Source organism: Gymnoscopelus microlampas (assembly GCF_963454915.1).
Source record: "Gymnoscopelus microlampas genome assembly, chromosome: 9".
In the NCBI taxonomy this organism is placed as follows: Eukaryota; Metazoa; Chordata; class Actinopteri; order Myctophiformes; family Myctophidae; genus Gymnoscopelus; species Gymnoscopelus microlampas.
In genome coordinates this window covers 8,326,265-8,340,228 of record NC_139946.1, presented here as the reverse complement: position 1 = coordinate 8,340,228, position 13,964 = coordinate 8,326,265, and the positions used below count along the sequence as shown (strand labels likewise).

The following is a 13,964-nucleotide window of genomic DNA, read 5'->3' as shown; positions in this document are numbered from 1 at the left end:
TATTTTTGGTTTCAGTCTATGTCACACAGGTCCCCTCTCCCACCATTTCGCAGCAGCCATTGAGCATCCCTCGGCCATGCGGATTAGTTTTAGAGTAATTCATTTGGTGAATTTGAGACCTCCGTGTGACCGACTAGTGTGCGCCGTTGTCACGCACAAATAATTGCAGATCTACATGCTGCGATGATGCTTGCGCAGCGGCGCATTTTGAGCTTGTAAATCGGCTGTTTTCGGCGCGCGAAAGCCGAGGCCAGCACGTTGAGATGGTTCGAGGTATAGCCGCCTCTTGGGAGTTGAATTTGCATCTGTAGGAGGGTTTAACTGAACTGAGAAGGAGCCCTCTGAGGGGCCATCGTGGTTTATCAGAGACAGGGGACTTGGTCAAGACTTGGTTTTCCACGTCCTCGTATCACATCACGTGTTGACCGATAGCACCTGCTGTGTGGTTTACACTGAGTCGGTGGGAGACTGGTCGTCGATGTGGTGTCTCATTGACTGGGCGCTGGTCAGGATCTTCTTCTGGTGTCCTGCCAGGGACACTCCGATCCTCTGAAGGTCCCTGGGGAGACAGACATGCAAGAATTTGCAAGATGAGACATACTTTTGGGTGTCGATACAAACACCATGAAACATTCTTCAGTACTGGGACTGTTATGGCTATACCCATGTACCGAATTCAGAAAAATACAAGAGCCACTGATGTGGACTTCAAATATGATTTGAAATATGGTTTTAAGACATGAGCATGCAGGAACAAACACCAGCAGAATACTCATGAGAACAGACAGATGCTACAGGCTGATGCGCAGACAGATAGACAGGTAGGGCTGTCACCATTACAAATTTAAGTTGAATAATTATAAAAAAGACGAATAATTATCACTCAAATAATTGCGATTGACGATTTAATTGTGTTTCTGTCGTTGAAAATGAATGGAACATTATGAATAAAAATGACATTTCTGTTTGGCTTTTAGCTTTCGTAAACAAAAGTTGCACAGGGCAGATATGACAGATATAATTACTTTATACTTAAAAATAAACATTAATAGTGGAAATAGCCGATCTATAAGCTCAAAACGCGTCGCATCGCGACGCGTTTTGAGCTTAAAGATCTGCTATTTCCACTATTTTTGACATTTAAAAAAAAATATATGACATTTTTTAACATGGAATTGATTATGACGATTATGACGATTATGCAAAAATAAATGCGATTATATAAAATAATTGCGAATTCTTAGATGATTATGTAATAATTGTGACAGGTCTAATGAGCATGCAGGAACAAACACCAGCAGAATACTCTATGAGAACAGAACAGATGTTACAGGCAGATGTAGCAGACAGATAGATAGACAGGAGGTGGACCTACTCTGCAGTGAGTTCACTGATGAGGGGCAGGGAGGTGAACCCTGAGCCGAGGAAGGAGTCACGGTACTGGGTCATCTTCAGGGCAGCCAGCCAGTCTTCCACTGAACTCACCCTGCTCAGGTCTGGAGCTCCACGGTCCAACAAGGGATGGTTGTTGGTAGGACTGTAAAACAAACAAACAGAGTTGTTGTCACTATAACAAAAGGAGAGCAAAGCCACAGACATTTCTAGTGATTATTATGCATGTGCTCATGTATAACCAGTGGTGGAAGAAGTACTCAAAATGTTCTACTTAAGTAAAAGTATCAATGCTGCAAAGTAAAAGTCCGGAATTCAAAATTTACTTGAGTAAAAGTACAAAAGTATTGGTATAAAAATGTACTTAAAGTACCAAAAGTAAAAGTGCTAAAATGTTTGAAAATAGCAGATCTACAAGCTCACAAGGCGTCGCGATGCGACGCCTTGTGAGCTTGTAGATCTGCTATTTTCAAATGGCCGATGTATAAAATAGGGCTGAAGTGCTTGATGTATGTTTTATAATATAATAATTTATATCTGCAAAGTAAATAGTAACTAAAGCTTTCAAATAATTGTAGTGGAGTAAAAGTACAATATTTGCCTCTGGGATAGTAGTGGAGTAGAAGTGAAAGTATAGACAATTGGAAATACTCCAGTGAAGTTAAAGCACCTCAAAACTTTACTTAAGTACAGTACTTGAGTAAATGTACTTAGTTACTTTACACACCACTGCGTATAACCTTGTGTGGGTGATCTCTCCCTCTCTCTCTCTCTCTTTATCTCCACTCACCCGGTAGACATGTTGTTGAGGCCCGCTTTGAGAGATGCAGGGTTGCGTATCATCTTGTCCAGCATGCTGACAATATCGGGGAACTTTGGCCTGGTGTTCCTGTCCTTCTGCCAGCAGTCTAGCATGAGCTGGTGTAACACTAGTGGACAGTCCATTGGAGCTGGAAGCCTGAAGTCTTGTTCTATGGCATTTATTACCTGAGGCACGAGAGAGAGAGAGAGAGAGAGAACGTGAGATTTCAACAGACCTGCACAGTAAAATCCTCAGTGTTAAAGGTAGGGTAAGTGATATTGTTTTGGTTAAAACAAAAAGTATTTTGTTAAAAGGTTAAAGCACTATATTCTGATAGTAATCATTGCTATAGAGTGTTTGCTCAGTAACAGGAGTCTCCCCGTCTCTCCAGCTCTTTAATAAACAGAAAATACATTTTCCGGTAGTTGTCAAAATCTCAGCCAATCAGGAGAAAGTACCCATTTTTAAGCTTCATTTTTATAGTGTTCCAGTTCCAATGTTGCCTGCTCATTTCTTAGTGTCATCACTTCCAATTTCACTTGTTTAATCTATATCCTGATTGAGTTCTCTATCCTGATTGGATAAAATTGGAAATGAAACGAAAATGCATTTTCTGTTTTATAAAGAGCTGGAGAGACATGGAGACTCCTTTTACTGAACAAACACTCTATAGCAATGAGTAGTATCAGAATATAGAGCTATTTAACACTTATTTTAACCAAAGAAAATCACTTAACCTACCTTTAACTAGCTTGTGCACTCCCTTAGTTACAAATTAACGATTTCACTGTGTGTAATTTTGAGTTAAACGTTAGTCCCAATTAAAACAGAGACAACGCGAATAAAGATTTGTAACGGCCGCCTATACTGGCTTGTTTTGAAACACTTTTCCCAAACACTAATTCAAATAGCGTAATTGAAATGATTTACCTCTGAATTCCACTCTGTGATGACACAGTGGGTAATTGCATTCATCACTGAGCTGCACTGAATGTTTCATTTTCATTTGGCTTTGGTGCTTTGATTACATCAATGCATCTGCACACTCTCACACGTAAAGCCTGACTCAAATGAAAAACAAGAACCTGTGTTCCAATGGATCCAATTTAGTTTTTATTCAATCACAAGCTCTTGTTAATAATTTCCATTGGTTCAATATTAATAAATATATTGAACACTTAACCACTTTCAATTGAATTGACTTTGGTGTGACAATTTAGGAGCAAGTAGGTAATTCATTTACGGGGGGAAGAAGAAAACATTAAAAGTTTTTATGACGATTTGCTTTGACATTAACAAGGTAGACAGAGATAACCCTGGAAAGGCTGACTCATTGCTTGAAGTTGTTCCACAAAAGAGTGACATTGCAGAATAGAACAGAATTCTAGAACATAACTAAGGTCTGAAATAGTTTTAAACCCAGTGTCAAGGTTTCTTTGGCGACTAATGACAACATCACTGCATCCCCTCGCTATCTCTTTCTCTCCATCTCTCTCTCTGTCTCTCCCGATCTCTTTCTCCGTCTGTCTCTCTCTCTCTCATATTCGAACAAAGCCAATAACACCATCAAAAATACGCTATTCTAAACATTTTCTTCCCAACATCTCAAGTAAAATTGTCATTTTAATGCCCCTGTCAGCATACCTATAAAGCTTTAGCTAACAGTAAAGCTGGCAGAGAGTGGCATGTCCCACAAAGTGCTGTGCTGGGGATTTGTCTTCCTCGCCGCGTGAACTCTGGGTGACCCCACACACACACACTTTTCTGGCTTTGTGCCGCATAATTTCTCTCTAAAGCGCGCCACACTGTCAATCAAGGCGGCTCGGCACGCAGCTTGTGTGGCGGTGCGACATCACACGTCTCTTTCATGGTTAATTTATGTCGACCACAGCACCTGTAGTGATTCCTCTGACAATAGATTGGCCTTTGTTCCATGAAAGGCTTGCATGTAGCATCTAGCATGTATTCACATGTGTGCCTGGCATGGCTCTGTGTGTGTGTGTGTGTGTGTGTGTGTGTGTGTGTGTGTGTGTGTGTGTGTGTGTGTGTGTGTGTGGGGGCGTGTGTGTGGGTGGGTGGGTGTGTGTGTGTGTGTGTGTGTGTGTGTGTGTGTGTGTGTGTGTGTGTGTGTGTGTGGATGGGTTCATGCATAGTTAATGCTACAGCAGACCCATGCTGAGGGAGCCAGCCTCTACGCACACTTTTCTCCATCATTATACTGTACTGCCTTCTGCACCATCTTATGAAACAAAAGTTTTTCAGCTTGAGACCCAAAAAAGACATTTGGCGTCGTCGCCTGGGATTCAAACTTAAAAAAATACATTATGAATTAATCACTTATGCCCCATTTCAACAATAACGGCCTCACAACGCAATGCGCTTTGAGCTTCTAGATCGGCAATCTTCACTATTTTTGAAAGTTTTCTGAAAAATGTTTAAAAAAATGTAAAAGAAACAACAACGGGATATTTACTCAAGAGTCACGGCCCATAAAAAAAGGTATAAAAGCATGTCCATCCTTATGCTAGCTCTTTGTCACATTTAGAGAGGATCTGAGAGGGGGGGGGGGGTAGGGGGGGTAGTCACAGTCACAGGGGGGGTGGTAAGAGAAGGAGAAGTGAGAATTGGAAGACAGAGATGTGTTTTAAACTAGAATGAGGATGTTGTCAAATTTGGGGCAAAATATCAGCGTGGAGCTGGTGAAGGTGTGTGTGTGTGTACTGTGTCTTTTAAAGTGTGTGTGTGTGTGTGTGTGTGTGTGTGCGCGTGTGTGCGCCCGCGTGTGTGTGTGTGCATGTCCGTCCGTCCGTCCGTCCGTTAGCGTTAGCCAATGCATTTGGCATTTGGGAAGTCATATCCCGAACATTCCCTCCCCCATAGTGTCAAAGCTTTTACCAATGTGCTTTGAAGCCATTTATAGTCCCAAAAACTAACTTTAATCAGTGCATAATTATAATTTTCTCAGTTAGGAAAGAAAATCTAATCAAAATGAAAATGGATTTAAGGCTTCAATCCGCCTTCAATTGAATTAAATACTAAGCTGAAATAAATAAAAGTGGGAGGAGGTGTTTTTTTTGTTTTTGTTTCACTTGGGGATTTACCAGAGGCAGCATTCACACATATCAGTCTGATTACTGGGGGATTAAATTGATCTCAAAAGTCCTGGCTAATTGCAGTTGGGCGATAAGTGATGAAAATAAATGTGGAAAAAGTAACACATGGAGACACCTATAGGCCTAAGGGAGTGTGATGTTGAAAACACAATAATCACGCTAGAAACACTGATCTCCGCCAGGCCAGGTTGGCCTGCCCCGGGCTGTGTCAGTGGTGGGGTGCAGCCGCCAGGCCATGAGGAAGCTGTGGCGGGACATAGAGTTTGTCCGACACTGACAGACATACAAACAGTGTTGATTTTGACAGCAAATTCTGATTAGATTTTAGTCATAGTCTTTGAATAAAATTCCACTTAGTTTTAGTCACCTGAAATGTTTTAGTTTTTCTCTAGTTTTAGTCGACTAAATATCATAAGATAATAGTCGACTACAGTTGATTTAGTCGACTAAAATGTATTTTGGCGGTGCCTTGATGGCGTCGTAAAGGATGATGTTACGCTTGGTTGCATGCTGAAAATAACCGATCTACAAGCTCACAACGCGTCGCGCTGCGACGCGTTGTGAGCTTGTAGATCTGCTATTTTCAGAGCGCAACACCCGAGCACATAAAGCATAAAATGACTTGTCTTTTAGTTCTACTGGATCTCTTCTCTACTAACATTTTAGTCTAGTTTGAATTTTTTGTCATAGTTTTAGTCATCATAGTTTAGTTTTTATTTCGTTTTCGTCAGTGAAAAAAGGTAGTAGACAAAAAAAAAATCGTCATAGTTTTAGTCGACGAAATCAACACCGCGTACAAACTCAACGCGTCGCGTTTTGAGCTTGTAGATTAGCTATTTTCAGCGAAGATATTTAATGTAGAGCGGACACAGAAAAAGCACTAGTATTGAGCCCTGAGGGACAGGTACACTCAACCGAGTTTAGGGTTGAAGTGGTTTAAAACATCAAGGCTCTTCTGAAACAACATGTGGAAAACCACGCTGTGACTGACAGCAGAGGAAACACACACACACACACACACACACACACACACACACACACACACACACACACACACACACACACACACACACGTGCACGCGGGCGGTGACGTACGTCCTGATTGCTCATGTCCCAGTAAGGCCTCTCTCCGTATGACATCACCTCCCAGGTGACGATGCCGTAACTCCACACGTCTGAGGCCGAAGTAAACTTCCTGTAGGCTATGGCCTCCGGAGCTGTCCACCTCACTGGGATCTTACCTCCCTGAGAGAGAGAGAGAGAGAGAGAGAGAGAAGTGTGTCATGTACGTAAATATCGTCACTGTTGGGCAGTGACCTACTGCAGAATCTCCATATTTCATGTTTTTATGTTTTTTCATAAATGAATGCCCTAAGTCATTGGTTCTCAAAGTGGGGTCCGGGGACCCCCAGGGGTCCCTGAGGGAGTTCCAGGGGGTCCCCAGCTAAATGATATATCAGGCACCAAATGGACCCTTATGGGTCTGTAACTCTGAGAGTGTCCAAATGGAACCAAATGGACCCTAACGGGTCCATTTGGTTCCATTTGTACACTCTCAGAGTTACATTAACATTGATTTTACAATATGAATTGGGGTCCCAGAGAAATAAATGCCATTAAATGGGGGTCCGTAGCCCTAATGCATGTCAAACTGGGGGTCCTTGAAATTAAAATGGTTGAGAATCACTGCTAGAGCCGTAAAAATCGTCTCTTATGGGGGGTCCCTGCATATCTTTTCAAATGGGGGTCCGCGGGCTAATAAGTGTCAATTTGGGGGTCCTTGACATGAAAAAGTTTGAGAACCACTGCCCTAAGTATATTCCTTTTTGCATAGTGCACATTGCATTGCTTAGCCCCTGTATTGCCGCTTGCAGCTTTATTATTATCATTAAAATCATAGTGTTTTGGCAATTATTTAGGGGCCCACACTTGCAATAACAGGTTGAGAACCCACTGTTCTAGATACAAGTGATTTCTGATGAGGTTTAAAGGTCAAAATGTCATCCCAATGCTGGAAGGGAAGGATAGCCAGGATAAAAACAAAGGAGGCACGATGTCCGACTTGAAAATAACGGAACAGGTGTGACACAGGCAGACCTAGACTAAATGATAACTACCGTGGATCCATATGGAACAAGACCTTTTTTCCTTTTTTTCTTAGCCACAGCACACTGTCTGCCATGCTGTAGCACGTAATGAAGATGTCTTTTGAATAACAATGTGTGTGTGTGTGTGTGTGTGTGTACCAGTGAGCTGGTGTAGGTGGGGTCAGAGTCCTCCTCCTCCAGATAGCGTGATAGGCCAAAGTCAGACACCTTGCACACCAGGTTACTGTTGACCAGGATGTTTCTGGCTGCCAGGTCTCGATGCACGTAACTCATCTCTGCCAGGTACCTGCAGGAGAACCACAGCGGTATTGACTCTGCGCGCGCGTGTGTGTGTGTGTGTGTGTGTGTGTGTGTGTGTGTGTGCGCGTGCGCCATGTGTGTGTGCGTGTGAGAATGAGATTTCAGACTGCCAAGTCATAGAGTATCAAAGTCATCTCTGATAAGATCCTCGTATTACAGAAAAAAAGGATTAGGATCGTGTGTGTGTGTGTGTGTGTGTGTGTGTGTGTGTGTGTGTGTGTTTTTTGCTGCCAAGTCTTCAAGACAAAATTAATCTCAGCCAAGTACAATTTCAACACAATATTTTTTGTGTGCGCGTATTGCATCACAGTGTAATGTGTGTATACCACAGGAGGTGTGTGTGTGTGTGTGTGTGTGTGTGTGTGCGTGCGCGTGTGTGTGTTGCATACCTCATGCCAGATGCAATACCCCTCAGCATTCCAACCAGCTGGATGACAGGGAACTGTCCGTCATTTTGCTGCAAAGCCATGAGCCACAGGATTAGTTTGATTGTCACTTCTTCATGCTTAATCACCAGAGGAAACTCACAGAATCCACATGCAGCTTGCATCTTTTATTTGTTATTTGTTATTTTATTTTCACACTGATCCCAGCCCCCTCACAGCTCTATTCCTGGTCCACCCTAGAGCCTAATACTCCTACTGCCATGCAGCGGGTTTCTGGCTTTCACTGCTTTGTTGGCCGGCCACCTTATTCTACTGCCCCAACACACAAGAGGCGGTTAACTCATTCACCGCCAATGACCTCTTTTGACTCGTCGTAAATCCGAAGCCCTCACTTATTTTTAGCGGTGCCAACCGCTCTACACTTGACTTTGTCCGTATGTCCGTCCGTCCGTATCAGCACGGGATGTCCGTGGAAGCACGGGATGAGCACGGGATTTTAAACAGCTATAACTCCAGTTTGCAGCATGCCACCAAGTCCACATTTGTTATATGGACTTAGACCACCAATAGGGACCAGCATGAATTGCTGAAGCCCTCTGTCTTCCCATTGGCTGGCCTTCAAACAGCCATAACTCAAGTTCGCAGCATGCTATGAATTACAAATTTTGTACATGGACTAAAGCCAGCAATAGGGGCTAACTGTCATTACTTAAGCCCCGCCCCCTCTGTCTGCCCATTGGCTGGCCTTTAAACAGCCATCATTCCAGTTTGCAGCATGCTACCAAGTACAAATTTGGTAAGTGGACTCAGACCACCAATAGGGACGAACTGAAATGAGTTAAGGCCCGCCCCAAAGGCACCGCTTCCTTCACACAGGGTGTGATTTTTATATTTTTTTAAATGTATTCTTTTTTAATTTCACACACAGAACCAGGAGATAACGTGACCAAAGATTTACTGCTCCATTCGCTTCCTGGTTAAAGTATTTGGGAAATATTCTGTATCTCGGCTCCTGTGTTTTACTAGGTATTTTTGGCGAGACATGCTATTTTCAACGGCGTATGACAAGTGAACGATAGGTCGCGATGACTTTTTTTTTTTTTTGCGGAAGCACAGGACATGTTTGCCCATTGTTTGTGTCCATAGTGTTTGTGGTGGTCCTGTCTCCTGCCTTGAGAGTCAAACCCAATCTGTCCACAAGACCCTATTTAACCACTTAGACCCTCTATACCAGTGGTTTTCAACCAGTGGTCCGGGGGCCACCAGTGGTCCTTGAGGGAGTTCCAGGGGGTCCCCAGCTAAATGATAGATAGGAACCAAATGGACCCTTTTGGGTCTGTAACTCTGAGAGTGTAACAAATGGAACCAAATGGACCCGTTAGGGTCCATTTGGTTCCATTTGTTACACTCTCAGAGTTAAATTAACATTGATTTTTAATAAAAATTGGGGTCCCAGAGATAGAAATGCCATTAAATGTGGGTCTGTAGTCTGTATGCATGTTAAACTGGGGGTCCTTGAAATTGAAATGGTTGAGAATCACTGCTAGAGCCGTAAAAATCGTCTCTTATTGGGGGTCCCTGGGGTAACTTTTCAAATGGGGGTCCCTGGGCTAATGTGTGTCAATTTGGGGGTCCTTGACGCAAAAAAGGTTGAAAACCACTGCTCTATACCGTACTTGATAAACACTGTCTGCACTGGTTTTGGTGCGCTCTCTTTTCCCTCAACAACAAATAGCAGATCTACAAGCGGTGCGACGCGCTGTGAGCTTGTACATCTGCTACCTTTGGCGATTGTTCCCCCCAGAATTTGGATGCTGGGGTTCAAGCAGTCAAATCAGCATCCCTAGTATATCTGTCTGATACATTCACAATAGGCTCTATGCACAGCAGCCATTTTGGAGAAAAATTGGGCCTCTTCTGACTTCCTTCACAGGTGTTGCCAATGATACTAATGAAGGCTCTGTTCCATTCTGGTCAAACAGAGTCAGGGTGCTGATATTGTGCATGTTGGCTCACTAGAAATACTAGTGGGTCTCAAAGTGTGGTCCAGGGACCCTCATGGTTCCTTGAGAGGGTGTAACTCTGAGAGTGTACAAATGGAACCAAATGGACCCTCCCGGGTCCATTTGGTTCCATTTGTACACTCTCAGAGTTATGGGGGTGGTAGAAATTAAAAACTTTGAGAACCACTGTGCTACACTAAAGGGAACAGAGCCTTCATTAGTGTAATTGGTAACACCTGTGAAGGAAGCAAGGAAGGGGCCCAATTTCTGTCCAATATGGCTGCTGTGCATAGAGCCTATTGAACAGCATTAATACATAGAAGGGGGAAAAAACTGCTCAAATCTGAGTCACCAAAGGCCTGTATTCTCTTGGCCAAAACATTTTGCCATTTTACTGTTCTACTGTGAGACTTCTGGACTAGACACGCTCCTATAAATACCCCCAATGTCACTACTGACACAGCCACACTGTGTGTGTGTGTGTGTGTGTGTGTGTGTGTGTGTGTGTCTCTGTCCTCATCCATCTAGCAGAAACAAGCATGTGAGTGTGTGCGTTTTTGTTCGTGCCTCTTTGTTGATCTGTGTGTGTGTGTGTGTGTGTGTGTGCGCGCTTACGTGCGTGCGCTTGTTGTGTGTGTGCTATTTGCAGATTCAACCATGCCTTTGATGCTTCTATGGACTAATCCTCGGCAGGCAAAGCTCTCTTCTAGGTACCCACAAACAAACAACCCCCCACACACACACACACACACACACACACACACACGCACACACACACACACACACACACACACACACACACACACACACACACACACACACACACATACACACACACGCACACACACACACATTGATCCTCTGGGTCTTGAGCGTGCAGGAGGGTCACGCAAGGAAAGGAACACCGATGGGATCGATCCTGGTGTGTGTGTGTGTGTGTGTGTGTGTGTGTGTGTGTGTGTGTGTGTGCGTGCGTGCGTGCGTGTGTGTGTGTGTGAATATGTGTTGGCAGAGGATTTGAGAGTCAAAAGGGGTCATGCTGTGAGGAATGAACATCAAAGCTGTTGCTTTTTCTGTTTCCTGACAGTTAAAGAGAAAGGAGGGCAGGATCAAAGAGATGGACAGACAGAAATACTGATAGGCAGACACACAGACAGACAGGCAGGCAGACAGACAGACAGGCAAAGAGAAAAGGAGGAGAGAGAGCAAGATCATGCTTACAGTGTGTTCCTTACCCTGAGGAATGAGTCCAGTGCTCCGTTCTCCATGAACTCGGTGATGATCATGGTGGGCCGGCTCTTGGTGACCACGCCCTCCAGCCTGATGATGTTGGGCTGGTCGAACTGGCCCATGATGGACGCCTCGGACAGGAAGTCCCTCCTCTGCCTCTCAGAGTAGCCCACCTTCAGGGTTTTGATGGCCACGGGCAGCTCTTTCTTCCCCACCAGCTTCAAACGGCCCTTGTACACCTCCCCAAACTCACCTGAGGAGGTATAAGGCAGACACGATTAATAAACCAAGGGGTTCCCAAACGTTTTGGTGTCTCCCCCCTCGAGAAGAATACATTGGGAGCCTTATTTCATCTATAGTGCGTGCCAAACATCCTGAAGGGGTGCGTCAACAAGTGTCATTTGGTAGCGGCGGACATCTTTGTGGGGTATAAACAGGTCGACTTAACATTGCCCCCCCCCACCAGTATGTCTGCGGCTACTATGCCACACCCCCCCCGTGGTGACAAGACGTTGGCAAGCACTATAAGCCCACAGCTTGTCAGGAGCGTAGTCCATCTGCTATTTTCACTATTTATTTATTTTAATGTCATTTTTTTTTCTTTTCTTTTCTTCTTTTTCTCTGAAATCTTTTGAAATAATAATAAAAATCTTTAGTAGGAAATGTAAAAAAAAAAGAAAAAATATATATACAGTATATTTGGTTACTCGCCACCCATGAAAATGAAACAGCGACCCAAAAATGTGGCCATTGTTTGGGCAATAAACAACAACAATTATGTACTAAAGCTACACCCATTACACACACATTACACAGCTACAAAATACGTTTTTTTTGGCCACGCTTCAGCAAAGCAAGGGGCACATTGTTATTTACAGCAAAAGCTAAGAAGAGAGGATGTTGCCAGGGCAGGGAGAGTGACACAAATATACACATTGTCATGTGGGAGCTGGCCAGTTCAACCACACAGTCTAGTGGCCACTGGACACCTCCCTGGAGGAACGGGGGAGTGCAGCGCCTTGTTCAAAGGCACTTTGATGGCAGCTGAAAGGAGAGCACAACTTTATTTATTTCCCCCCCAACTAGTTCTCTACGTCTTATCCCGTTAAGACCTGGAACGCATCTGTGTCACTTTTTCATTTGAGCTAAAAAGCATTATTTGACACTTTGGCTATTCAAAAATAGCAGACATACAAGCTCGTAGCGCGGCACCGAGTGCCGCGCTACGAGCTTGTAGATCTGCTATTTTTGAAAAATCGTGAAAATGTGTGCAAATCTTTGAATATATATATTCTTGTAAAGCAAACATTAACTCAAATCTTTGCTTCCTGGAGCAAAATATTTTGAGGTGGGGGGTCCACGGCCAAATACATATAATTTTGGGGGTCCTTGACATGAAAAAGTTTGAAAACCACTGATATAGAAACATACGTTTTTCAGAAAACCGTTTTTCAGAAAAGGAACCTCAGGCCTCAATAGGTTATAGCCCAAGTCTCACCGAAATCCATCCTCGAACAAGACACTGAGCACAAGTACTGTCTGTATTACCCACTCATTGTAAGATGCCCTGATTAGAGTGATGTAGAGCAGTGGTTTTCAACCTATTTCATGCCAAGGACCCCTAAATTGATATACATTTGGCTGCGGACCCCCATTTGAAAATATTTTGTGCCAGGGACCCCCAGAAGCAAAGATATCAGTTAATTTTCGCTTTAAAAAATACTAATAATCAAAGATATGCACACTTTTTCAAGGTTTTTCAAAAATAGCAGATCTACAAGCTCATAGCGCGGCACTCGGTGCCGCGCTATGAGCTTGTAGATCTGCTATTTTTGAATAGCCAAAGCTTAAGTGGTTAAAATGATTTTGACGCCATGTTAACTCATTTTGCTCTGCTGGGGACCCCCTGGTACTCCCTCAAGGACCACTGGTGGTTCCCGGACCACTGGTTGAAAACCACTGATGTAGAGTAATAGATTTGTTTCTGTCGGGCCGAAACCTCTTTATCTCCACTCGACAGAGTCGCTATAGTGAACAAGAAGATTGTGTCTGCTGGGCCAATTGTTTTCTCTAGTGTTACCGGGACTTACTATTAGTGTTGATTTTGACAGCAAATTTAGATTTAGTTTTAGTCATAGTCTTTTGAATCAAATTCCATTTAGTTTACTGTTACTCTAGGTTTAGTCGACTAAATATCATAGAGTTATTGTCGACTAAATCTACAGTTGATTTAGTCGACTGAAATGTATTTTGGCGGTGCCTTGATGGCGTCGTAACGGCTGATTTTACACTTGGTTGCATGCTGAAAATAGCCGATCTACAAGCTCACAACGCGTCGCGCTGCGACGAGTTGCAAGCTTGTAGATCTGCTATTTTCAGAGCGCAACACATACAGTACATAAAATGACTTGTCTTTTAGTTCTACTGGATCTATACTCCACTAGTCCGTCACAAACATTTTAGTCTAGTTTTTATTTGTTGACGAAATTGTCAATTGTCAATATTTAGTCTTAGTTTTAGTCATCGTAGCTTAGTTTTTATTTCGTTTTTATTTAGTTTTCGTCAGTGATAAAAGGTAGTCGACCAAAAAAATTCGTCATAGTTTTAGTCGACGAAATCAACACTGCATA

At 43.3% G+C, this 13,964-nt stretch overlaps 1 protein-coding gene across 1 annotated transcript in view; it reads right to left on the bottom strand.

The window, feature by feature from the left end:
- Positions 1–447: 447 nt before the first annotated feature.
- LOC311052676 (ephrin type-B receptor 1-like) overlaps positions 448–13,964 on the bottom strand; it is a gene marked incomplete at its 3' end in the record, with an annotated part of 89,757 nt that continues 76,240 nt past the window's right edge. Inside the window, exons 14-20 of the mRNA XM_084067762.1 lie at positions 11,340–11,587; positions 8,105–8,172; positions 7,554–7,701; positions 6,403–6,552; positions 2,183–2,379; positions 1,376–1,537; positions 448–559 (exon numbers count right to left, since the gene is read on the bottom strand). Of these exons, the coding sequence (XP_083923888.1) occupies positions 448–559; positions 1,376–1,537; positions 2,183–2,379; positions 6,403–6,552; positions 7,554–7,701; positions 8,105–8,172; positions 11,340–11,587 (1,085 nt within the window). The remainder of the gene's footprint in view (positions 560–1,375; positions 1,538–2,182; positions 2,380–6,402; positions 6,553–7,553; positions 7,702–8,104; positions 8,173–11,339; positions 11,588–13,964) is intronic.